The 26,537-nt window shown below is 58.3% G+C and overlaps 1 protein-coding gene across 5 annotated transcripts in view; it reads right to left on the minus strand.

Annotated features, from left to right (window-relative positions):
* Positions 1-1,562: 1,562 nt before the first annotated feature.
* The window catches only part of LOC140396840 (triacylglycerol hydrolase DDHD2-like), a 158,428-nt gene continuing 133,453 nt past the window's right edge, over positions 1,563-26,537 (minus strand). For all 5 annotated transcript variants that reach the window (XM_072485606.1, XM_072485608.1, XM_072485609.1 and 2 more), the window contains exons 16-17: positions 4,372-4,543; positions 1,563-2,444 (exon numbers count right to left, since the gene is read on the minus strand). In XM_072485606.1, the coding sequence (XP_072341707.1) occupies positions 2,363-2,444; positions 4,372-4,543 (254 nt within the window). In that variant the 3' untranslated portion in view covers positions 1,563-2,362. The remainder of the gene's footprint in view (positions 2,445-4,371; positions 4,544-26,537) is intronic.

The following is a 26,537-nucleotide window of genomic DNA, read 5'->3' on the forward strand; positions in this document are numbered from 1 at the left end:
GGGGCAATTTAGTGTGGCCAATCCACCTACCCTGCACATCTTTGGGTTGTGGGGGTGAGACCCACTCAGACACGGGGAGAATGTGCAAACACCACACGATGGCAACCCAGGGCCGGGATGGAACCCGGGTCCTCGGCACCGTGAGGCGGCAGTGTTAACCACTGTGCCACCGAGCTCCTCAACTCTTTGTGACTTCAATCTCCGACTTCCCCCCCTTAACCTCTTGGAAACGGCACCTGACTGTCCAGTTTCTGCCGCCGCCGAGTACATCACCCTGGGTCGCACTAGCTCAACACACTTTCTCTTCAACTGCAAAGGTCTGGTAGGATCAGAACTGACACCAAGACTCCAAGGGTCGAGCGCGGAGCTCCAGTTTCATGTTTAAAGACACCCCTTCCAACCTCCATGTGAGAGGTCCAGCATTTAGCCTTCACCTTCTCCCAGCCTCTCAATCTCTTTATCGTTCTACCAAGTGGAATTGGGAGTTCTGAAATCTGAAGGCAAACTGGGGATGTCAACTCGAGTCTCAAGCAAGAACATTTCCCCCCCCTCCCCCCCCGCCCCACTATCCTCTTCAATCCCTTCTCTTCTTTGGAGATGGGGGTTTTCGCTGCACCAATTCAAGGAATTAAAGTTATGAAAGAGCACCCACAATTGCTCAGGGTGAGCACCCCCTGGCTGTCGGCACACACGAGAGGCTCTGCACTACAGTTTTGTCCATAAGATCGGGTGATATAGTAGCAGTATCAGGCCACTCAGCCAACACGTCTGCTCCGCCATTCAATCACTTCTCCCATAACCCCTGATCCCCTTATTAATCAAGAACCCATCTATCTCTGTCTTAAAGACACTCAGTGAATTGGCCTCCACAGCCTTCTGCGGCAAAGAGTTCCACAGATTCCCCCCCTCTGGCTGAAGAAATTCCTCCCCATCTCTGTTTTAAAGGATCGTCCCTTTAGTCTGAGATGGTGGTCCTCTGCTTCTAGTTTTTCCTACAAGTGGAAACATCCTCTCCACGTCCACTCTATCAGGCCTCGCAGTATCCTGTAAGGAGCCATTCCGCACCTTTGGGGCGGCGCGATGCCCGACTGATTTGCGCCCTTTTGGCGCCAGCCGGCGGTCATTGCGCTGTTTCCGGAGAATTTCGCCCCTTGTCTTTAAAATCCACCCCACCTGTGGACATTAGGATTCGTAGAGTGCTGAAAGAGGCCATTCGGCCATCGAGTGCACCGTCTCTCCCCCCGCCCCCCCCCCCAACCCACCCTTGGTCTGCTCCTCCAACCTATCCCATAACCCACGCTCGTCAGGGGGAGCAGTGCAGACTCCACACAGTCAGTGGCCCCGAGGTCGGAATCGAACCCTGGGTCCCTGTCGCTGTGAAGCTTCTAAGCTGCTCCAGCCGCAGTGCCCGACGCCGCTGCAACTAACTTTATGTTCCCCACACAGGGAAAGGGTCCCATTCACATCCCGGAGACCATCCTGCAAAACGTCAAAGCTCACAACTGCCAACCTCCCCGTTTTTGAGAAAAGACACTCATTAAAACTTCAACACAGCCACCGGCTTGAGAAACAGTCTGGTGTTTATTGCTGGTACAACTTAGTTCACTGACAATCAGCTCAGAGAGACTGAGTGAGTGTGCAGGGTCTGGAGCAAGCGAGGACGAGAGCGTCCAGATTAGGAAACAACGTGGACAGCAGCGTTACCCGTTAGTCAGATTGCGGGAGGCGGGGTAGTAAACTGGGGTGACTGATTCACCAAGTAGAAAGATATGAAACGTTTCTGTTCAAACACGCCCATGTCGCGAGTGCAATTTCAATGCAAGTGGAGAAAAATAAAACCTAATAAAGTCCATGCAGGCTGGTCCAATCGGAGCCACAGTTCCCGAACTGTATCCAAATTTTGTCACGGACAATTCATACTGTCAGCTGCTGGAGGCTGCACCCCTCCCCGAATCCCACGAGAGGCCTCCATTGATGAATCTGTTCGTGGATACGTCGGGAAACATTCATGTATTCCTTCCAGCGGTTTGCGCAGAAGGTGAACGCTCTGGAGGTCAGGCCCACGATGGGTCCCACCTCCCACAGCCCCAGGGAAGCCCCTCTTCAGTGCCTCGTGCTGCTCAGGAAGAAAGCCCAGCCTCCAGAGGACGTCAAACCAACCTCGACTCTCTGCTGCACAGCGAGTCCACCTCATTTCAGTGCTTCCCCAACGAGGGACGATGAGGCACCCGTTGTACAGGAAAAACTGCTCCGCAAACCAGTGACAATGTGAAAAAGAATTGGGGGGGGGGGGGGGGCGATCCCAGCTCACTCCCTTGACCCATCAGTATTAGTGCGTTTGTTCTCAGATTCAATGTCCACATCAGTGGTGTGTTTGTTCGAGGCTGACTCCCAGTGTCTGTAGACCTTCCTTCAGGATTAACAGTGCGGTGTCCTCCGATTCCCTAGAGAAAGCCGACAAGAGGTTTAACTCCGGCTCGCAGGAATGGCAACAAGTCAAAGTGAAGGCGCGTCTAATGTTGAGCGAGACAGAGCAAAACAAACACGGCAGCAGAGGCTCGCTGGGGCCACCTGCCAACTCCCTGGTCCTGCCGTCACTGCGTCAACTTGTCGCCAGGAGAATCAGCTGAGGAGGTATTTTAGGGTGGAAGGGATGTCGGTTGCTGACGCTGCTGTGCGAGAATCATGGGTTTGAGCCGGGGGGGAGATGGATAGTGTCTACCGGACGTGGAGGAAGTGGGGCTGGTCAAGGTGAGGGATTTGTATTTGGAGGAAGGGTTCGCCAGTCTGGAGGAGTTAAGGGAGAGGGTAGAGGATTCGAGGGGAGTGAGTTCAGGTATCTACAGGTCGGGACTTTGCACGAAAGGTCTGGACGGGGCTCCCTAGATTACCGGGATACACCCTGCTGGAGCGACTGCTGCTTCCGGATGTGGAGGGGGAGGGAAGAATTGGGGATATATATAAGTGGCTGGGGGAGCAGGAGGCGAGCGGGTGGTGAAGATCACGGAGAAATGGGAAGTGGAGTTGGGAAGAGAGATCAATTGGGGAGTATGGAGTGAGGCGCTGCGCAGGGTAAACGGGACCTCCTCTTGTGCAAGGATGAGCCTGATACAGTTTAAGATGGTGCACAGGGTGCGTATGACTCGGGCGAGAATGAGTGGGTTCTTTCAGGGGGTAGCAGATGAGTGTGAGAGGTGTGGGCGTGGGCCAGCCAATCACGCGCACACGTTTTGGAGTTGTGAAAAATTGGGACAAATTCTGGCCGGGAGTGTTCGCGGTCTTAGCCGGGATAGTGGAGGGGGGAGTGGACCCGGACCCTTTGGTGGCGATATTTGGGGTCTCGGAGAAGCCGGAGCTCATGGAGAGGAGGAAGGCCGATGTCGTGGCCGTCGCCTCTCTGATTGCACGGCGGTGAATTTTGCTGGAGTGGCGGTCGGCATCGCCACCGGGGGTAGCAGCTTGGTCGGGTGACCTGTACGACTTCCTGCGGTTAGAGAAGATAAAGTATGAGTTAAGGGGCTCAGCAAGGGGGGGTTTGAGGAAAGGTAGGGGATGTTTGTGACCGAGTTTGAGGAGCTGTTCGTCACCGGGCGGGGGGGGGGGGGGGGGGGGGGGGTGAAAAAGGGGAAAAATTTGTACACTGTATAGTTGATTGTTGGGGAGCATGTTTCACGGGGTGTTTATTTGTTGTAACCTGTTTCGATGCATGTTTGTAATAAAATACATTTAAAAAGAAACTTGTCGCCAGAAACCCGGCTTAAGTCGACAACAACATGCACCTCGCAGCACCTTCCGACGCAGAAACGTGGAGACCAAGGCAATTGTCAGAAGTTGACACCAGATCAAATTGGACGGCCATGCAACAGGTCAGTGAGCATTTGGGGAGGTGACAAAAATTACAAACCTTGATCGAGGGAGAGGGTCAAAAACGCTAACGGGGGCAGGCAGCCAGAGGAGAGGTTCCTACAGAACGTGGGTCTGAGAGAGCTGTAGCTACAGCACCAATAACAGCCCATGTGGGGGGGGATGGGAGCATGGACGTGAGTCCATATAAATATCATCCGCTGCACTTGCATTTTCTCTCCACTTTATCAACCAGAACAGCGTAATCCAGGAGAAAGTCTTGGGACAGTTTCTCAGGGAAGAACACATTTCCCTGAACGCAATGATGTTCCATTGCACTCACTCCCTCTGACAACCTTTTAACACTGCCCACAGGGACGTGGTGGCTGAGATTGCCAAACCTCTCGCCTGGCTCCACGTTTTGATAGCGACTCCGGGTCACCCGATGCCACAGTCTCCAAACTCCACCAAATTAACCGTCAGACCCAACTCTTGCCCCCGCCCCCTCCCAGCGCGTTGCTCCCTTACCAGTAGCAGAGGTGGCTCTGCAGGGCAAAGAGATACTCGTTGAAACTCTCGATGGGCTTCTCCTGCAGCACGTAATCGATGCGACGGCCACCGTTTAACCTTCCAATCTTAATCTCTTCCTCTTCCTCCTCCTCCTCCACCAGGGAGAAGCTACTGTCCGACTCCAGAACAGCTACAAGGAAAAACTAATGGGTTAAACATCAACTCGTCTTTACACAGTGCCGTTCATGTCCCGAAACAGCCCACGGTGCAAGTCCCCAGCAACAGTCGAAGCATGAAACCAAACCCCCCCCCCAGGGGGGGATAACGAGGCAGGCTGGTGGGGAAGTGGTGGGATGACGTTCCGGGACTTGGGAATGAGGCTTCTCAAGGAACAGCCAGCATTGGTGAAGCAATCATCATTGGGAATGAGTAACATAGCGGCCACAATTGAAGGAGCTCAGTTATCTCCGAGGGTTGTGGGGGCAGGAGGAGGTCACAGAGGGGAGGGCCCAAGGGCCATGGAGGGATTTGAGAACAAGGATGGTCATTGGAGAACCTGGCCCAGCAGCCAGTGTAGGTCAGTGATCCTGGGGGGGCGAGCGGGATCCAGTGTAGCTCAGTGACCACAGGGGGCGAGGGGGATTCAGTGTAGCTCAGTGATCACAGGGGGTGTCCGGGATCCAGTGTAGGTCAGTGATCACAGGGGGTGTCCGGGATCCAGTGTAGGTCAGTGATCACAGGGGGTGTCCGGGATCCAGTGTAGCTCAGTGATCACAGGGGGTGTCCGGGATCCAGTGTAGGTCAGTGATCACAGGGGGTGTCCAGGATCCAGTATAGGTCAGTGATCACAGGGGGTGAGGGGATCCAGTGTAGGTCAGTGATCACAGGGGGTGAGGGGTGTCCAGTGAAGGTCAGTGATCCTGGGGGGGGCGAGCGGGATCCAGTGTAGGCCAGTGATCACAGGGGGTGAGCGGGATCCAGTGAAGGTCAGTGATCTTGGGGGGGGGCAAGCGGGATCCAGTGTAGGTCAGTGATCACAGGGGGCGAGCGGGATCCAGTGAAGGTCAGTGATCCTGGGGGGGTAAGCGGCATCCAGTGTAGCTCAGTGACCATTGGGGGTGAGGGAGATCCAGTGAAGGTCAGTGATCCTGGGGGGGCGAGCGGGATCCAGTGTAGCTCAGTGACCACAGGGGATGAGGGGGATCCAGTGTAGGTTAGTGATCACAGGGGGTGAGGGGATCCAGTGTAGGTCATTGATCACAGGGGGCGAGGGGGATCCAGTGTAGCTCAGTGATCACAGGAGGTGTCCGGGATCCAGTGTAGGTCAGTGATCACAGGAGACGAGGGGGGTCCACTGTAGCTCAGTGATCACAGGGGGTGAGGGGAATCCAGTGTAGGTCAGTGATCACAGGGGGTGAGGGGAATCCAGTGTAGGTCAGTGATCACAGGGGGTGTCCGAGATCCAGTGTAGGTCAGTGATCACAGGGGGTGTCCGGGATCCAGTGTAGGTCAGTGATCAAAGGGGGTGTCCGGGATCCAGTGTAGGTCAGTGATCACAGGGGGTGAGGGGGATACAGTGTAGCTCAGTGATCACAGGGGGTGTCCGGGATCCAGTGTAGCTCAGTGATCACAGGGGGCGAGGGGGATCCAGTGTAGCTCAGTGATCACAGGGGGTGTCCGAGATCCAGTGTAGGTCAGTGATCACAGGGGGTGTCCGGGATCCAGTGTAGATCAGTGATCACAGGGGGTGTCCGGGATCCAGTGTAGGTCCGTGATCACAGGGGGTGTCCAGGATCCAGTGTAGGTCAGTGAGCACAGGGGGTGTCCGGGATCCAGTGTAGGTCAGTGATCACAGGGGGTGTCCGAGATCCAGTGTAGGTCAGTGATCACAGGGGGTGTCCGGGATCCAGTGTAGGTCAGTGATCAAAGGGGGTGTCCGGGATCCAGTGTAGGTCAGTGATCACAGGGGGTGAGGGGGATACAGTGTAGCTCAGTGATCACAGGGGGTGTCCGGGATCCAGTGTAGCTCAGTGATCACAGGGGGCGAGGGGGATCCAGTGTAGCTCAGTGATCACAGGGGGTGTCCGAGATCCAGTGTAGGTCAGTGATCACAGGGGGTGTCCGGGATCCAGTGTAGATCAGTGATCAAAGGGGGTGTCCGGGATCCAGTGTAGGTCAGTGATCACAGGGGGTGAGGGGGATCCAGTGTACGTCAGTGATCACAGGGGGGCGAGGGTGATCCAGTGTAGCTCAGTGATCACAGGGGGCGAGGGGAATCCAGTGTAGGTCAGTGATCACAGGGGGTGTCCGGGATCCAGTGTAGGTCAGTGAGCACAGGGGGTGTCCGGGATCCAGTGTAGGTCAGTGATCACAGGGGGTGTCCGGGATCCAGTGTAGGTCAGTGATCAAAGGGGGTGTCCGGGATCCAGTGTAGGTCAGTGATCACAGGGGGTGAGGGGGATCCAGTGTACGTCAGTGATCACAGGGGGGCGAGGGTGATCCAGTGTAGCTCAGTGATCACAGGGGGCGAGGGGAATCCAGTGTAGGTCAGTGAGCACAGGGGGTGTCCGGGATCCAGTGTAGGTCAGTGATCACAGGGGGTGTCCGAGATCCAGTGTAGGTCAGTGATCACAGGGGGTGTCCGGGATCCAGTGTAGGTCCGTGATCACAGGGGGTGTCCAGGATCCAGTGTAGGTCAGTGATCACAGGGGGAAGGGGAATCCAGTGTAGGTCAGTGATCACAGGGGGTGTCCGGGATCCAGTGTAGGTCAGTGAGCATAGGGGGTGTCCGGGATCCAGTGTAGGTCAGTGATCACAGGGGGTGTCCGGGATCCAGTGTAGGTCAGTGATCAAAGGGGGTGTCTGGGATCCAGTTTAGGTCAGTGATCACAGGGGGTGAGGGGGATCCAGTGTAGGTCAGTGATCACAGGGGGCGAGGAGGATCCAGTGTAGCTCAGTAATCACAGGGGGTGTCCGGGATCCAGTGTAGCTCAGTGACCACAGGGGGCGAGGGGGATTCAGTGTAGCTCAGTGATCACAGGGGGTGTCCGGGATCCAGTGTAGGTCAGTGATCACAGGGGGTGTCCGGGATCCAGTGTAGGTCAGTGATCACAGGGGGTGTCCGGGATCCAGTGTAGCTCAGTGATCACAGGGGGTGTCCGGGATCCAGTGTAGGTCAGTGATCACAGGGGGTGTCCAGGATCCAGTATAGGTCAGTGATCACAGGGGGTGAGGGGATCCAGTGTAGGTCAGTGATCACAGGGGGTGAGGGGTGTCCAGTGAAGGTCAGTGATCCTGGGGGGGGCGAGCGGGATCCAGTGTAGGCCAGTGATCACAGGGGGGTGAGCGGGATCCAGTGAAGGTCAGTGATCTTGGGGGGGGGCAAGCGGGATCCAGTGTAGGTCAGTGATCACAGGGGGCGAGCGGGATCCAGTGAAGGTCAGTGATCCTGGGGGGGTAAGCGGCATCCAGTGTAGCTCAGTGACCATTGGGGGTGAGGGAGATCCAGTGAAGGTCAGTGATCCTGGGGGGGCGAGCGGGATCCAGTGTAGCTCAGTGACCACAGGGGATGAGGGGGATCCAGTGTAGGTTAGTGATCACAGGGGGTGAGGGGATCCAGTGTAGGTCATTGATCACAGGGGGCGAGGGGGATCCAGTGTAGCTCAGTGATCACAGGAGGTGTCCGGGATCCAGTGTAGGTCAGTGATCACAGGAGACGAGGGGGGTCCACTGTAGCTCAGTGATCACAGGGGGTGAGGGGAATCCAGTGTAGGTCAGTGATCACAGGGGGTGAGGGGAATCCAGTGTAGGTCAGTGATCACAGGGGGTGTCCGAGATCCAGTGTAGGTCAGTGATCACAGGGGGTGTCCGGGATCCAGTGTAGGTCAGTGATCAAAGGGGGTGTCCGGGATCCAGTGTAGGTCAGTGATCACAGGGGGTGAGGGGGATACAGTGTAGCTCAGTGATCACAGGGGGTGTCCGGGATCCAGTGTAGCTCAGTGATCACAGGGGGCGAGGGGGATCCAGTGTAGCTCAGTGATCACAGGGGGTGTCCGAGATCCAGTGTAGGTCAGTGATCACAGGGGGTGTCCGGGATCCAGTGTAGATCAGTGATCACAGGGGGTGTCCGGGATCCAGTGTAGGTCCGTGATCACAGGGGGTGTCCAGGATCCAGTGTAGGTCAGTGAGCACAGGGGGTGTCCGGGATCCAGTGTAGGTCAGTGATCACAGGGGGTGTCCGGGATCCAGTGTAGGTCAGTGATCACAGGGGGTGTCCGAGATCCAGTGTAGGTCAGTGATCACAGGGGGTGTCCGGGATCCAGTGTAGGTCAGTGATCAAAGGGGGTGTCCGGGATCCAGTGTAGGTCAGTGATCACAGGGGGTGAGGGGGATACAGTGTAGCTCAGTGATCACAGGGGGTGTCCGGGATCCAGTGTAGCTCAGTGATCACAGGGGGCGAGGGGGATCCAGTGTAGCTCAGTGATCACAGGGGGTGTCCGAGATCCAGTGTAGGTCAGTGATCACAGGGGGTGTCCGGGATCCAGTGTAGATCAGTGATCAAAGGGGGTGTCCGGGATCCAGTGTAGGTCAGTGATCACAGGGGGTGAGGGGGATCCAGTGTACGTCAGTGATCACAGGGGGGCGAGGGTGATCCAGTGTAGCTCAGTGATCACAGGGGGCGAGGGGAATCCAGTGTAGGTCAGTGATCACAGGGGGTGTCCGGGATCCAGTGTAGGTCAGTGAGCACAGGGGGTGTCCGGGATCCAGTGTAGGTCAGTGATCACAGGGGGTGTCCGGGATCCAGTGTAGGTCAGTGATCAAAGGGGGTGTCCGGGATCCAGTGTAGGTCAGTGATCACAGGGGGTGAGGGGGATCCAGTGTACGTCAGTGATCACAGGGGGGCGAGGGTGATCCAGTGTAGCTCAGTGATCACAGGGGGCGAGGGGAATCCAGTGTAGGTCAGTGAGCACAGGGGGTGTCCGGGATCCAGTGTAGGTCAGTGATCACAGGGGGTGTCCGAGATCCAGTGTAGGTCAGTGATCACAGGGGGTGTCCGGGATCCAGTGTAGGTCCGTGATCACAGGGGGTGTCCAGGATCCAGTGTAGGTCAGTGATCACAGGGGGTGAGGGGGATCCAGTGTAGCTCAGTGATCACAGGGGGTGAGGGGAATCCAGTGTAGCTCAGTGATCACAGGGGGTGTCCGGGATCCAGTGTAGGTCAGTGATCACAGGGGGAAGGGGAATCCAGTGTAGGTCAGTGATCACAGGGGGTGTCCGGGATCCAGTGTAGGTCAGTGAGCATAGGGGGTGTCCGGGATCCAGTGTAGGTCAGTGATCACAGGGGGTGTCCGGGATCCAGTGTAGGTCAGTGATCAAAGGGGGTGTCTGGGATCCAGTTTAGGTCAGTGATCACAGGGGGTGAGGGGGATCCAGTGTAGGTCAGTGATCACAGGGGGCGAGGAGGATCCAGTGTAGCTCAGTAATCACAGGGGGTGTCCGGGATCCAGTGTAGCTCAGTGATCACAGGGGGAGAGGGGGATCCAGTGTAGCTCAGTGATCACAGGGTGTGTCCGGGATCCAGTGAAGGTCAGTGATCCTGGGGGGGTCGAGCGGGATCCAGTGTAGGCCAGTGATCACAGGGGGCGAGCGGGATCCAGTGAAGGTCAGTGATCTTGGGGGGCAAGCGGGATCCAGTGTAGGTCAGTGATCACAGGGGGCGAGCGGGATCCAGTGAAGGTCAGTGATCCTGGGGGGGTAAGCGGCATCCAGTGTAGCTCAGTGACCATTGGGGGTGAGGGAGATCCAGTGAAGGTCAGTGATCCTGGGGGGGCGAGCGGGATCCAGTGTAGCTCAGTGACCACAGGGGATGAGGGGGATCCAGTGTAGGTTAGTGATCACAGGGGGTGAGGGAATCCAGTGTAGGTCAGTGATCACAGGGGGCGAGGGGGATCCAGTGTAGCTCAGTGATCACAGGGGGTGTCCGGGATCCAGTGTAGGTCAGTGATCACGGGAGGCGAGGGGGGTCCACTGTAGCTCAGTGATCACAGGGGGTGAGGGGAATCCAGTGGAGGTCAGTGATCACAGGGGGTGTCCGAGATCCAGTGTAGGTCAGTGATCACAGGGGGTGTCCGGGATCCAGTGTAGGTCAGTGATCAAAGGGGGTGTCCGGGATCCAGTGTAGGTCAGTGATCACAGGGGGTGAGGGGGATACAGTGTAGCTCAGTGATCACAGGGGGTGTCCGGGATCCAGTGTAGCTCAGTGATCACAGGGGGCGAGGGGGATCCAGTGTAGCTCAGTGATCACAGGGGGTGTCCGAGATCCAGTGTAGGTCAGTGATCACAGGGGGTGTCCGGGATCCAGTGTAGGTCCGTGATCACAGGGGGTGTCCAGGATCCAGTGTAGGTCAGTGAGCACAGGGGGTGTCCGGGATCCAGTGTAGGTCAGTGATCACAGGGGGTGTCCGGGATCCAGTGTAGGTCAGTGATCAAAGGGGGTGTCCGGGATCCAGTGTAGGTCAGTGATCACAGGGGGTGAGGGGGATCCAGTGTACGTCAGTGATCACAGGGGGGCGAGGGTGATCCAGTGTAGCTCAGTGATCACAGGGGGCGAGGGGAATCCAGTGTAGGTCAGTGAGCACAGGGGGTGTCCAGGATCCAGTGTAGGTCAGTGAGCATAGGGGTGTCCGGGATCCAGTGTACGTCAGTGATCACAGGGGGCGAGGGGGATCCAGTGTAGTTCAGTGATCACAGGGGGTGTCCGGGATCCAGTGCAGGTCAGTGATCACAGGGGGTGTCCGGGATCCAGTGTATGTCAGTGATCACAGGGGGCGAGGGGATCCAGTGTAGCTCAGGGATCACAGGGTGTGTCCGGGATCCAGTGTAGGTCAGTGATCACAGGGGGTGAGGGGAATCCAGTGTAGCTCAGTGATCACAGGGGGTGTCCGGGATCCAGTGTAGGCCAGTGATCACAGGGGGTGAGGGGAATCCAGTGTAGGTCAGTGATCACAGGGGGTGTCCCGGATCCAGTGTAGGTCAGTGAGCATAGGGGGTGTCCGGGATCCAGTGTAGGTCAGTGATCACGGGGCGAGGGGGTTCCAGTGTAGGTCAGTGATCACAGGGGGTGTCCGGGATCCAGTGTAGGTCAGTGATCACAGGGGGCGAGGGGGATCCAGTGTAGCTCAGTGATCACAGGGGGTGTCCGGGATCCAGTGTAGCTCAGTGATCACAGGGGGTGTCCGGGATCCAGTGTAGGTCAGTGATCACAGGGGGTGTCCGGGATCCAGTGTAGGTCAGTGAGCATAGGGGGTGTCCGGGGTCCAGTGTAGGTCAGTGATCACAGGGGGTGTCCGGGATCCAGTGTAACTCAGTGATCACAGGGGGCGAGGGGGATCCTGTGTAGCTCAGTGATCACAAGGGGTGTCCGGGATCCAGTGTAGCTCAGTGATCACAGGGGGTGTCCGGGATCCAGTGTAGGTCAGTGATCACAGGGGGTGTCCGGGATCCAGTGTAGGTCAGTGATCACAGGGGCTGTCCGGGATCCAGTGTAGCTCAGTGATCACAGGGGGTGTCGGGGATCCAGTGTAGATCAGTGATCACAGGGGGTGTCCGGGATCCAGTGTAGGTCCGTGATCACAGGGGGTGTCCAGGATCCAGTGTAGGTCAGTGAGCATAGGGGTGTACGGGATCCAGTGTAGGTCAGTGATCACAGGGGGCGACGGGATCCAGTGTAGCTCAGTGATCACAGGGGGTGTCCTGGATCCAGTGTAGGTCAGTGATCACAGGGGGTGTCCGGGATCCAGTGTAGGTCAGTGATCACAGGGGGCGAGGGGGATCCAGTGTAGCTCAGTGATCACAGGGGGTGTCCGGGATCCAGTGTAGGTCAGTGATCACAGGGGGTGTCCGGGATCCAGTGTAGGTCAGTGATCACAGGGGGTGTCCGGGATTCAGTGTAGGACAGTGATCACAGGGGGTGTCCGGGATCCAGTGTAGCTCAGTGATCACAGGGGGTGTCGGGGATCCAGTGTAGGTCAGTGATCACAGGGGGTGAGGGGAATCCAGTGTAACTCAGTGATCACAGGGGGTGTCCGGGATCCAGTGTAGGTCAGTGATCACAGGGGGTGTCCGGGATCCAGTGTAGCTCAGTGATCACAGGGGGTGTCCGGGATCCAGTGTAGGTCAGTGATCACAGGGGGTGTCCAGGATCCAGTGTAGGTCAGTGATCACAGGGGGTGAGGGGGATCCAGTGTAGCTCAGTGACCACAGGGGGTGAGGGGAATCCAGTGTAGCTCAGTGATCACAGGGGGTGTCCGGGATCCAGTGCAGGTCAGTGATCACAGGGGGTGTCCGTGATCCAGTGTATGTCAGTGATCACAGGGGGCGAGGGGATCCAGTGTAGCTCAGGGATCACAGGGTGTGTCCGGGATCCAGTGTAGGTCAGTGATCACAGGGGGCGAGGGGGATCCAGTGTAGCTCAGTGATCACAGGGGGTGTCCGGGATCCAGTGTAGGTCAGTGATCACAGGGGGTGTCCGGGATCCAGTGTAGGTCCGTGATCACAGGGGGTGTCCGGGATCCAGTGTAGGTCAGTGATCACAGGGGGTGTCCGGGATCCAGTGTAGGTCAGTGAGCATAGGGGGTGTCCGGGGTCCAGTGTAGGTCCGTGATCACAGGGGGCGAGGGGGATCCTGTGTAGCTCAGTGATCACAGGGGGTGTCCAGGATCCAGTGTAGGTCAGTGAGCATAGGGGTGTCCGGGATCCAGTGTAGGTCAGTGATCACAGGGGGCGAGGGGGATCCAGTGTAGCTCAGTGATCACAGGGGGTGTCCGGGATCCAGTGTAGGTCAGTGATCACAGGGGGTGTCCAGGATCCAGTGTAGGTCAGTGAGCACAGGGGGTGTCCGGGATCCAGTGTAGGTCAGTGATCACAGGGGGTGTCCGGGATCCAGTGTAGGTCAGTGATCACAGGGGGTGTCCGAGATCCAGTGTAGGTCAGTGATCACAGGGGGTGTCCGGGATCCAGTGTAGGTCAGTGATCAAAGGGGGTGTCCGGGATCCAGTGTAGGTCAGTGATCACAGGGGGTGAGGGGGATACAGTGTAGCTCAGTGATCACAGGGGGTGTCCGGGATCCAGTGTAGCTCAGTGATCACAGGGGGCGAGGGGGATCCAGTGTAGCTCAGTGATCACAGGGGGTGTCCGAGATCCAGTGTAGGTCAGTGATCACAGGGGGTGTCCGGGATCCAGTGTAGATCAGTGATCAAAGGGGGTGTCCGGGATCCAGTGTAGGTCAGTGATCACAGGGGGTGAGGGGGATCCAGTGTACGTCAGTGATCACAGGGGGGCGAGGGTGATCCAGTGTAGCTCAGTGATCACAGGGGGCGAGGGGAATCCAGTGTAGGTCAGTGATCACAGGGGGTGTCCGGGATCCAGTGTAGGTCAGTGAGCACAGGGGGTGTCCGGGATCCAGTGTAGGTCAGTGATCACAGGGGGTGCCCGGGATCCAGTGTAGGTCAGTGATCAAAGGGGGTGTCCGGGATCCAGTGTAGGTCAGTGATCACAGGGGGTGAGGGGGATCCAGTGTACGTCAGTGATCACAGGGGGGCGAGGGTGATCCAGTGTAGCTCAGTGATCACAGGGGGCGAGGGGAATCCAGTGTAGGTCAGTGAGCACAGGGGGTGTCCGGGATCCAGTGTAGGTCAGTGATCACAGGGGGTGTCCGAGATCCAGTGTAGGTCAGTGATCACAGGGGGTGTCCGGGATCCAGTGTAGGTCCGTGATCACAGGGGGTGTCCAGGATCCAGTGTAGGTCAGTGATCACAGGGGGTGAGGGGGATCCAGTGTAGCTCAGTGATCACAGGGGGTGAGGGGAATCCAGTGTAGCTCAGTGATCACAGGGGGTGTCCGGGATCCAGTGTAGGTCAGTGATCACAGGGGGAAGGGGAATCCAGTGTAGGTCAGTGATCACAGGGGGTGTCCGGGATCCAGTGTAGGTCAGTGAGCATAGGGGGTGTCCGGGATCCAGTGTAGGTCAGTGATCACAGGGGGTGTCCGGGATCCAGTGTAGGTCAGTGATCAAAGGGGGTGTCTGGGATCCAGTTTAGGTCAGTGATCACAGGGGGTGAGGGGGATCCAGTGTAGGTCAGTGATCACAGGGGGCGAGGAGGATCCAGTGTAGCTCAGTAATCACAGGGGGTGTCCGGGATCCAGTGTAGCTCAGTGATCACAGGGGGAGAGGGGGATCCAGTGTAGCTCAGTGATCACAGGGTGTGTCCGGGATCCAGTGAAGGTCAGTGATCCTGGGGGGGTCGAGCGGGATCCAGTGTAGGCCAGTGATCACAGGGGGCGAGCGGGATCCAGTGAAGGTCAGTGATCTTGGGGGGCAAGCGGGATCCAGTGTAGGTCAGTGATCACAGGGGGCGAGCGGGATCCAGTGAAGGTCAGTGATCCTGGGGGGGTAAGCGGCATCCAGTGTAGCTCAGTGACCATTGGGGGTGAGGGAGATCCAGTGAAGGTCAGTGATCCTGGGGGGGCGAGCGGGATCCAGTGTAGCTCAGTGACCACAGGGGATGAGGGGGATCCAGTGTAGGTTAGTGATCACAGGGGGTGAGGGAATCCAGTGTAGGTCAGTGATCACAGGGGGCGAGGGGGATCCAGTGTAGCTCAGTGATCACAGGGGGTGTCCGGGATCCAGTGTAGGTCAGTGATCACGGGAGGCGAGGGGGGTCCACTGTAGCTCAGTGATCACAGGGGGTGAGGGGAATCCAGTGTAGGTCAGTGATCACAGGGGGTGTCCGAGATCCAGTGTAGGTCAGTGATCACAGGGGGTGTCCGGGATCCAGTGTAGGTCAGTGATCAAAGGGGGTGTCCGGGATCCAGTGTAGGTCAGTGATCACAGGGGGTGAGGGGGATACAGTGTAGCTCAGTGATCACAGGGGGTGTCCGGGATCCAGTGTAGCTCAGTGATCACAGGGGGCGAGGGGGATCCAGTGTAGCTCAGTGATCACAGGGGGTGTCCGAGATCCAGTGTAGGTCAGTGATCACAGGGGGTGTCCGGGATCCAGTGTAGGTCCGTGATCACAGGGGGTGTCCAGGATCCAGTGTAGGTCAGTGAGCACAGGGGGTGTCCGGGATCCAGTGTAGGTCAGTGATCACAGGGGGTGTCCGGGATCCAGTGTAGGTCAGTGATCAAAGGGGGTGTCCGGGATCCAGTGTAGGTCAGTGATCACAGGGGGTGAGGGGGATCCAGTGTACGTCAGTGATCACAGGGGGGCGAGGGTGATCCAGTGTAGCTCAGTGATCACAGGGGGCGAGGGGAATCCAGTGTAGGTCAGTGAGCACAGGGGGTGTCCGGGATCCAGTGTAGGTCAGTGATCACAGGGGGTGTCCGAGATCCAGTGTAGGTCAGTGATCACAGGGGGTGTCCGGGATCCAGTGTAGGTCCGTGATCAAAGGGGGTGTCCAGGATCCAGTGTAGGTCAGTGAGCATAGGGGTGTCCGGGATCCAGTGTACGTCAGTGATCACAGGGGGCGAGGGGGATCCAGTGTAGTTCAGTGATCACAGGGGGTGTCCGGGATCCAGTGCAGGTCAGTGATCACAGGGGGTGTCCGGGATCCAGTGTATGTCAGTGATCACAGGGGGCGAGGGGATCCAGTGTAGCTCAGGGATCACAGGGTGTGTCCGGGATCCAGTGTAGGTCAGTGATCACAGGGGGTGAGGGGAATCCAGTGTAGCTCAGTGATCACAGGGGGTGTCCGGGATCCAGTGTAGGCCAGTGATCACAGGGGGTGAGGGGAATCCAGTGTAGGTCAGTGATCACAGGGGGTGTCCCGGATCCAGTGTAGGTCAGTGAGCATAGGGGGTGTCCGGGATCCAGTGTAGGTCAGTGATCACGGGGCGAGGGGGTTCCAGTGTAGGTCAGTGATCACAGGGGGTGTCCGGGATCCAGTGTAGGTCAGTGATCACAGGGGGCGAGGGGGATCCAGTGTAGCTCAGTGATCACAGGGGGTGTCCGGGATCCAGTGTAGCTCAGTGATCACAGGGGGTGTCCGGGATCCAGTGTAGGTCAGTGATCACAGGGGGTGTCCGGGATCCAGTGTAGGTCAGTGAGCATAGGGGGTGTCCGGGGTCCAGTGTAGGTCAGTGATCACAGGGGGTGTCCGGGATCCAGTGTAACTCAGTGATCACAGGGGGCGAGGGGGATCCTGTGTAGCTCAGTGATCACAAGGGGTGTCCGGGATCCAGTGTAGCTCAGTGATCACAGGGGGTGTCCGGGATCCAGTGTAGGTCAGTGATCACAGGGGGTGTCCGGGATCCAGTGTAGGTCAGTGATCACAGGGGCTGTCCGGGATCCAGTGTAGCTCAGTGATCACAGGGGGTGTCGGGGATCCAGTGTAGATCAGTGATCACAGGGGGTGTCCGGGATCCAGTGTAGGTCCGTGATCACAGGGGGTGTCCAGGATCCAGTGTAGGTCAGTGAGCATAGGGGTGTACGGGATCCAGTGTAGGTCAGTGATCACAGGGGGCGACGGGATCCAGTGTAGCTCAGTGATCACAGGGGGTGTCCTGGATCCAGTGTAGGTCAGTGATCACAGGGGGTGTCCGGGATCCATTGTAGGTCAGTGATCACAGGGGGCGAGGGGGATCCAGTGTAGCTCAGTGATCACAGGGGGTGTCCGGGATCCAGTGTAGGTCAGTGATCACAGGGGGTGTCCGGGATCCAATGTAGGTCAGTGGTCACAGGGGGTGTCCGGGATTCAGTGTAGGACAGTGATCACAGGGGGTGTCCGGGATCCAGTGTAGCTCAGTGATCACAGGGGGTGTCGGGGATCCAGTGTAGGTCAGTGATCACAGGGGGTGAGGGGAATCCAGTGTAACTCAGTGATCACAGGGGGTGTCCGGGATCCAGTGTAGGTCAGTGATCACAGGGGGTGTCCGGGATCCAGTGTAGCTCAGTGATCACAGGGGGTGTCCGGGATCCAGTGTAGGTCAGTGATCACAGGGGGTGTCCAGGATCCAGTGTAGGTCAGTGATCACAGGGGGTGAGGGGGATCCAGTGTAGCTCAGTGACCACAGGGGGTGAGGGGAATCCAGTGTAGCTCAGTGATCACAGGGGGTGTCCGGGATCCAGTGCAGGTCAGTGATCACAGGGGGTGTCCGGGATCCAGTGTATGTCAGTGATCACAGGGGGCGAGGGGATCCAGTGTAGCTCAGGGATCACAGGGTGTGTCCGGGATCCAGTGTAGGTCAGTGATCACAGGGGGCGAGGGGGATCCAGTGTAGCTCAGTGATCACAGGGGGTGTCCGGGATCCAGTGTAGGTCAGTGATCACAGGGGGTGTCCGGGATCCAGTGTAGGTCCGTGATCACAGGGGGTGTCCGGGATCCAGTGTAGGTCAGTGATCACAGGGGGTGTCCGGGATCCAGTGTAGGTCAGTGAGCATAGGGGGTGTCCGGGGTCCAGTGTAGGTCCGTGATCACAGGGGGCGAGGGGGATCCTGTGTAGCTCAGTGATCACAGGGGGTGTCCAGGATCCAGTGTAGGTCAGTGAGCATAGGGGTGTCCGGGATCCAGTGTAGGTCAGTGATCACAGGGGGCGAGGGGGATCCAGTGTAGCTCAGTGATCACAGGGGGTGTCCGGGATCCAGTGTAGGTCAGTGATCACAGGGGGTGTCCGGGATCCAGTGTAGGTCAGTGAGCACAGGGGGTGTCCGGGATCCAGTGTAGGTCAGTGATCACAGGGGGTGTCCGGGATCCAGTGTAGGTCAGTGATCACAGGGGGTGTCCGAGATCCAGTGTAGGTCAGTGATCACAGGGGGTGTCCGGGATCCAGTGTAGGTCAGTGATCAAAGGGGGTGTCCGGGATCCAGTGTAGGTCAGTGATCACAGGGGGTGAGGGGGATACAGTGTAGCTCAGTGATCACAGGGGGTGTCCGGGATCCAGTGTAGCTCAGTGATCACAGGGGGCGAGGGGGATCCAGTGTAGCTCAGTGATCACAGGGGGTGTCCGCGATCCAGTGTAGGTCAGTGATCACAGGGGGTGTCCGGGATCCAGTGTAGATCAGTGATCAAAGGGGGTGTCCGGGATCCAGTGTAGGTCAGTGATCACAGGGGGTGAGGGGGATCCAGTGTACGTCAGTGATCACAGGGGGGCGAGGGTGATCCAGTGTAGCTCAGTGATCACAGGGGGCGAGGGGAATCCAGTGTAGGTCAGTGATCACAGGGGGTGTCCGGGATCCAGTGTAGGTCAGTGAGCACAGGGGGTGTCCGGGATCCAGTGTAGGTCAGTGATCACAGGGGGTGTCCGGGATCCAGTGTAGGTCAGTGATCAAAGGGGGTGTCCGGGATCCAGTGTAGGTCAGTGATCACAGGGGGTGAGGGGGATCCAGTGTACGTCAGTGATCACAGGGGGGCGAGGGTGATCCAGTGTAGCTCAGTGATCACAGGGGGCGAGGGGAATCCAGTGTAGGTCAGTGAGCACAGGGGGTGTCCGGGATCCAGTGTAGGTCAGTGATCACAGGGGGTGTCCGAGATCCAGTGTAGGTCAGTGATCACAGGGGGTGTCCGGGATCCAGTGTAGGTCAGTGATCACAGGGGGTGAGGGGGATCTAGTGTAGCTCAGTGATCACAGGGGGTGAGGGGGATCCAGTGTAGCTCAGTGATCACAGGGGGTGAGGGGAATCCAGTGTAGCTCAGTGATCACAGGGGGTGTCCGGGATCCAGTGTAGGTCAGTGATCACAGGGGGAAGGGGAATCCAGTGTAGGTCAGTGATCACAGGGGGTGTCCGGGATCCAGTGTAGGTCAGTGAGCATAGGGGGTGTCCGGGATCCAGTGTAGGTCAGTGATCACAGGGGGTGTCCGGGATCCAGTGTAGGTCAGTGATCAAAGGGGGTGTCTGGGATCCAGTTTAGGTCAGTGATCACAGGGGGTGAGGGGGATCCAGTGTAGGTCAGTGATCACAGGGGGCGAGGAGGATCCAGTGTAGCTCAGTAATCACAGGGGGTGTCCGGGATCCAGTGTAGCTCAGTGATCACAGGGGGAGAGGGGGATCCAGTGTAGCTCAGTGATCACAGGGTGTGTCCGGGATCCAGTGAAGGTCAGTGATCCTGGGGGGGTCGAGCGGGATCCAGTGTAGGCCAGTGATCACAGGGGGCGAGCGGGATCCAGTGAAGGTCAGTGATCTTGGGGGGCAAGCGGGATCCAGTGTAGGTCAGTGATCACAGGGGGCGAGCGGGATCCAGTGAAGGTCAGTGATCCTGGGGGGGTAAGCGGCATCCAGTGTAGCTCAGTGACCATTGGGGGTGAGGGAGATCCAGTGAAGGTCAGTGATCCTGGGGGGGCGAGCGGGATCCAGTGTAGCTCAGTGACCACAGGGGATGAGGGGGATCCAGTGTAGGTTAGTGATCACAGGGGGTGAGGGAATCCAGTGTAGGTCAGTGATCACAGGGGGCGAGGGGGATCCAGTGTAGCTCAGTGATCACAGGGGGTGTCCGGGATCCAGTGTAGGTCAGTGATCACGGGAGGCGAGGGGGGTCCACTGTAGCTCAGTGATCACAGGGGGTGAGGGGAATCCAGTGTAGGTCAGTGATCACAGGGGGTGTCCGAGATCCAGTGTAGGTCAGTGATCACAGGGGGTGTCCGGGATCCAGTGTAGGTCAGTGATCAAAGGGGGTGTCCGGGATCCAGTGTAGGTCAGTGATCACAGGGGGTGAGGGGGATACAGTGTAGCTCAGTGATCACAGGGGGTGTCCGGGATCCAGTGTAGCTCAGTGATCACAGGGGGCGAGGGGGATCCAGTGTAGCTCAGTGATCACAGGGGGTGTCCGAGATCCAGTGTAGGTCAGTGATCACAGGGGGTGTCCGGGATCCAGTGTAGGTCCGTGATCACAGGGGGTGTCCAGGATCCAGTGTAGGTCAGTGAGCACAGGGGGTGTCCGGGATCCAGTGTAGGTCAGTGATCACAGGGGGTGTCCGGGATCCAGTGTAGGTCAGTGATCAAAGGGGGTGTCCGGGATCCAGTGTAGGTCAGTGATCACAGGGGGTGAGGGGGATCCAGTGTACGTCAGTGATCACAGGGGGGCGAGGGTGATCCAGTGTAGCTCAGTGATCACAGGGGGCGAGGGGAATCCAGTGTAGGTCAGTGAGCACAGGGGGTGTCCGGGATCCAGTGTAGGTCAGTGATCACAGGGGGTGTCCGAGATCCAGTGTAGGTCAGTGATCACAGGGGGTGTCCGGGATCCAGTGTAGGTCCGTGATCAAAGGGGGTGTCCAGGATCCAGTGTAGGTCAGTGAGCATAGGGGTGTCCGGGATCCAGTGTACGTCAGTGATCACAGGGGGCGAGGGGGATCCAGTGTAGTTCAGTGATCACAGGGGGTGTCCGGGATCCAGTGCAGGTCAGTGATCACAGGGGGTGTCCGGGATCCAGTGTATGTCAGTGATCACAGGGGGCGAGGGGATCCAGTGTAGCTCAGGGATCACAGGGTGTGTCCGGGATCCAGTGTAGGTCAGTGATCACAGGGGGTGAGGGGAATCCAGTGTAGCTCAGTGATCACAGGGGGTGTCCGGGATCCAGTGTAGGCCAGTGATCACAGGGGGTGAGGGGAATCCAGTGTAGGTCAGTGATCACAGGGGGTGTCCCGGATCCAGTGTAGGTCAGTGAGCATAGGGGGTGTCCGGGATCCAGTGTAGGTCAGTGATCACGGGGCGAGGGGGTTCCAGTGTAGGTCAGTGATCACAGGGGGTGTCCGGGATCCAGTGTAGGTCAGTGATCACAGGGGGCGAGGGGGATCCAGTGTAGCTCAGTGATCACAGGGGGTGTCCGGGATCCAGTGTAGCTCAGTGATCACAGGGGGTGTCCGGGATCCAGTGTAGGTCAGTGATCACAGGGGGTGTCCGGGATCCAGTGTAGGTCAGTGAGCATAGGGGGTGTCCGGGGTCCAGTGTAGGTCAGTGATCACAGGGGGTGTCCGGGATCCAGTGTAACTCAGTGATCACAGGGGGCGAGGGGGATCCAGTGTAGCTCAGTAATCACAGGGGGTGTCCGGGATCCAGTGTAGCTCAGTGATCACAGGGGGAGAGGGGGATCCAGTGTAGCTCAGTGATCACAGGGTGTGTCCGGGATCCAGTGAAGGTCAGTGATCCTGGGGGGGTCGAGCGGGATCCAGTGTAGGCCAGTGATCACAGGGGGCGAGCGGGATCCAGTGAAGGTCAGTGATCTTGGGGGGCAAGCGGGATCCAGTGTAGGTCAGTGATCACAGGGGGCGAGCGGGATCCAGTGAAGGTCAGTGATCCTGGGGGGGTAAGCGGCATCCAGTGTAGCTCAGTGACCATTGGGGGTGAGGGAGATCCAGTGAAGGTCAGTGATCCTGGGGGGGCGAGCGGGATCCAGTGTAGCTCAGTGACCACAGGGGATGAGGGGGATCCAGTGTAGGTTAGTGATCACAGGGGGTGAGGGAATCCAGTGTAGGTCAGTGATCACAGGGGGCGAGGGGGATCCAGTGTAGCTCAGTGATCACAGGGGGTGTCCGGGATCCAGTGTAGGTCAGTGATCACGGGAGGCGAGGGGGGTCCACTGTAGCTCAGTGATCACAGGGGGTGAGGGGAATCCAGTGTAGGTCAGTGATCACAGGGGGTGTCCGAGATCCAGTGTAGGTCAGTGATCACAGGGGGTGTCCGGGATCCAGTGTAGGTCAGTGATCAAAGGGGGTGTCCGGGATCCAGTGTAGGTCAGTGATCACAGGGGGTGAGGGGGATACAGTGTAGCTCAGTGATCACAGGGGGTGTCCGGGATCCAGTGTAGCTCAGTGATCACAGGGGGCGAGGGGGATCCAGTGTAGCTCAGTGATCACAGGGGGTGTCCGAGATCCAGTGTAGGTCAGTGATCACAGGGGGTGTCCGGGATCCAGTGTAGGTCCGTGATCACAGGGGGTGTCCAGGATCCAGTGTAGGTCAGTGAGCACAGGGGGTGTCCGGGATCCAGTGTAGGTCAGTGATCACAGGGGGTGTCCGGGATCCAGTGTAGGTCAGTGATCAAAGGGGGTGTCCGGGATCCAGTGTAGGTCAGTGATCACAGGGGGTGAGGGGGATCCAGTGTACGTCAGTGATCACAGGGGGGCGAGGGTGATCCAGTGTAGCTCAGTGATCACAGGGGGCGAGGGGAATCCAGTGTAGGTCAGTGAGCACAGGGGGTGTCCGGGATCCAGTGTAGGTCAGTGATCACAGGGGGTGTCCGAGATCCAGTGTAGGTCAGTGATCACAGGGGGTGTCCGGGATCCAGTGTAGGTCCGTGATCAAAGGGGGTGTCCAGGATCCAGTGTAGGTCAGTGAGCATAGGGGTGTCCGGGATCCAGTGTACGTCAGTGATCACAGGGGGCGAGGGGGATCCAGTGTAGTTCAGTGATCACAGGGGGTGTCCGGGATCCAGTGCAGGTCAGTGATCACAGGGGGTGTCCGGGATCCAGTGTATGTCAGTGATCACAGGGGGCGAGGGGATCCAGTGTAGCTCAGGGATCACAGGGTGTGTCCGGGATCCAGTGTAGGTCAGTGATCACAGGGGGTGAGGGGAATCCAGTGTAGCTCAGTGATCACAGGGGGTGTCCGGGATCCAGTGTAGGCCAGTGATCACAGGGGGTGAGGGGAATCCAGTGTAGGTCAGTGATCACAGGGGGTGTCCCGGATCCAGTGTAGGTCAGTGAGCATAGGGGGTGTCCGGGATCCAGTGTAGGTCAGTGATCACGGGGCGAGGGGGTTCCAGTGTAGGTCAGTGATCACAGGGGGTGTCCGGGATCCAGTGTAGGTCAGTGATCACAGGGGGCGAGGGGGATCCAGTGTAGCTCAGTGATCACAGGGGGTGTCCGGGATCCAGTGTAGCTCAGTGATCACAGGGGGTGTCCGGGATCCAGTGTAGGTCAGTGATCACAGGGGGTGTCCGGGATCCAGTGTAGGTCAGTGAGCATAGGGGGTGTCCGGGGTCCAGTGTAGGTCAGTGATCACAGGGGGTGTCCGGGATCCAGTGTAACTCAGTGATCACAGGGGGCGAGGGGGATCCTGTGTAGCTCAGTGATCACAAGGGGTGTCCGGGATCCAGTGTAGCTCAGTGATCACAGGGGGTGTCCGGGATCCAGTGTAGGTCAGTGATCACAGGGGGTGTCCGGGATCCAGTGTAGGTCAGTGATCACAGGGGCTGTCCGGGATCCAGTGTAGCTCAGTGATCACAGGGGGTGTCGGGGATCCAGTGTAGATCAGTGATCACAGGGGGTGTCCGGGATCCAGTGTAGGTCCGTGATCACAGGGGGTGTCCAGGATCCAGTGTAGGTCAGTGAGCATAGGGGTGTACGGGATCCAGTGTAGGTCAGTGATCACAGGGGGCGACGGGATCCAGTGTAGCTCAGTGATCACAGGGGGTGTCCTGGATCCAGTGTAGGTCAGTGATCACAGGGGGTGTCCGGGATCCAGTGTAGGTCAGTGATCACAGGGGGCGAGGGGGATCCAGTGTAGCTCAGTGATCACAGGGGGTGTCCGGGATCCAGTGTAGGTCAGTGATCACAGGGGGTGTCCGGGATCCAGTGTAGGTCAGTGATCACAGGGGGTGTCCGGGATTCAGTGTAGGACAGTGATCACAGGGGGTGTCCGGGATCCAGTGTAGCTCAGTGATCACAGGGGGTGTCGGGGATCCAGTGTAGGTCAGTGATCACAGGGGGTGAGGGGAATCCAGTGTAACTCAGTGATCACAGGGGGTGTCCGGGATCCAGTGTAGGTCAGTGATCACAGGGGGTGTCCGGGATCCAGTGTAGCTCAGTGATCACAGGGGGTGTCCGGGATCCAGTGTAGGTCAGTGATCACAGGGGGTGTCCAGGATCCAGTGTAGGTCAGTGATCACAGGGGGTGAGGGGGATCCAGTGTAGCTCAGTGACCACAGGGGGTGAGGGGAATCCAGTGTAGCTCAGTGATCACAGGGGGTGTCCGGGATCCAGTGTAGGTCAGTGATCACAGGGGGTGTCCGGGATCCAGTGTAGGTCAGTGAGCATAGGGGGTGTCCGGGGTCCAGTGTAGGTCAGTGATCACAGGGGGTGTCCGGGATCCAGTGTAACTCAGTGATCACAGGGGGCGAGGGGGATCCTGTGTAGCTCAGTGATCACAAGGGGTGTCCGGGATCCAGTGTAGCTCAGTGATCACAGGGGGTGTCCGGGATCCAGTGTAGGTCAGTGATCACAGGGGGTGTCCGGGATCCAGTGTAGGTCAGTGATCACAGGGGCTGTCCGGGATCCAGTGTAGCTCAGTGATCACAGGGGGTGTCGGGGATCCAGTGTAGATCAGTGATCACAGGGGGTGTCCGGGATCCAGTGTAGGTCCGTGATCACAGGGGGTGTCCAGGATCCAGTGTAGGTCAGTGAGCATAGGGGTGTACGGGATCCAGTGTAGGTCAGTGATCACAGGGGGCGACGGGATCCAGTGTAGCTCAGTGATCACAGGGGGTGTCCTGGATCCAGTGTAGGTCAGTGATCACAGGGGGTGTCCGGGATCCAGTGTAGGTCAGTGATCACAGGGGGCGAGGGGGATCCAGTGTAGCTCAGTGATCACAGGGGGTGTCCGGGATCCAGTGTAGGTCAGTGATCACAGGGGGTGTCCGGGATCCAGTGTAGGTCAGTGATCACAGGGGGTGTCCGGGATTCAGTGTAGGACAGTGATCACAGGGGGTGTCCGGGATCCAGTGTAGCTCAGTGATCACAGGGGGTGTCGGGGATCCAGTGTAGGTCAGTGATCACAGGGGGTGAGGGGAATCCAGTGTAACTCAGTGATCACAGGGGGTGTCCGGGATCCAGTGTAGGTCAGTGATCACAGGGGGTGTCCGGGATCCAGTGTAGCTCAGTGATCACAGGGGGTGTCCGGGATCCAGTGTAGGTCAGTGATCACAGGGGGTGTCCAGGATCCAGTGTAGGTCAGTGATCACAGGGGGTGAGGGGGATCCAGTGTAGCTCAGTGACCACAGGGGGTGAGGGGAATCCAGTGTAGCTCAGTGATCACAGGGGGTGTCCGGGATCCAGTGCAGGTCAGTGATCACAGGGGGTGTCCGGGATCCAGTGTATGTCAGTGATCACAGGGGGCGAGGGGATCCAGTGTAGCTCAGGGATCACAGGGTGTGTCCGGGATCCAGTGTAGGTCAGTGATCACAGGGGGCGAGGGGGATCCAGTGTAGCTCAGTGATCACAGGGGGTGTCCGGGATCCAGTGTAGGTCAGTGATCACAGGGGGTGTCCGGGATCCAGTGTAGGTCCGTGATCACAGGGGGTGTCCGGGATCCAGTGTAGGTCAGTGATCACAGGGGGTGTCCGGGATCCAGTGTAGGTCAGTGAGCATAGGGGGTGTCCGGGGTCCAGTGTAGGTCCGTGATCACAGGGGGCGAGGGGGATCCTGTGTAGCTCAGTGATCACAGGGGGTGTCCAGGATCCAGTGTAGGTCAGTGAGCATAGGGGTGTCCGGGATCCAGTGTAGGTCAGTGATCACAGGGGGCGAGGGGGATCCAGTGTAGCTCAGTGATCACAGGGGGTGTCCGGGATCCAGTGTAGGTCAGTGATCACAGGGGGTGTCCGGGATCCAGTGTAGGTCAGTGATCACAGGGGGTGTCCGGGATCCAGTGTAGGTCAGTGATCACAGGGGACGAGGGGGATCCAGTGTAGCTCAGTGATCACTGGGGGCGTCCGGGATCCAGTGTAGGTCAGTGATCACAGGGGGTGTCCGGGTAAAGTGTAGGTCCGTGATCACAGGGGGTGTCCGGGATCCAGTGTAGGTCAGTGATCACAGGGGGTGTCCGGGATCCAGTGTAGGTCAGTGAGCATAGGGGGTGTCCGGGGTCCAGTGTAGGTCCGTGATCACAGGGGGCGAGGGGGATCCTGTGTAGCTCAGTGATCACAGGGGGTGTCCGGGATCCAGTGTAGCTCAGTGATCACAGGGGGTGTCCGGGATCCAGTGTAGGTCAGTGATCACAGGGGGTGTCCGGGATCCAGTGTAGGTCAGTGATCACAGGGGGTGTCCGGGATCCAGTGTAGCTCAGTGATCACAGGGGGTGTCGGGGATCCAGTGTAGGTCAGTGATCACAGGGGGTGTCCGGGATCCAGTGTAGGTCAGTGATCACAGGGGGTGTCCAGGATCCAGTATAGGTCAGTGATCACAGGGGGTGAGGGGATCCAGTGTA

The sequence above is a fragment of the Scyliorhinus torazame genome, chromosome 20, assembly GCF_047496885.1.
Source record: "Scyliorhinus torazame isolate Kashiwa2021f chromosome 20, sScyTor2.1, whole genome shotgun sequence".
In the NCBI taxonomy this organism is placed as follows: domain Eukaryota; kingdom Metazoa; phylum Chordata; class Chondrichthyes; order Carcharhiniformes; family Scyliorhinidae; genus Scyliorhinus; species Scyliorhinus torazame.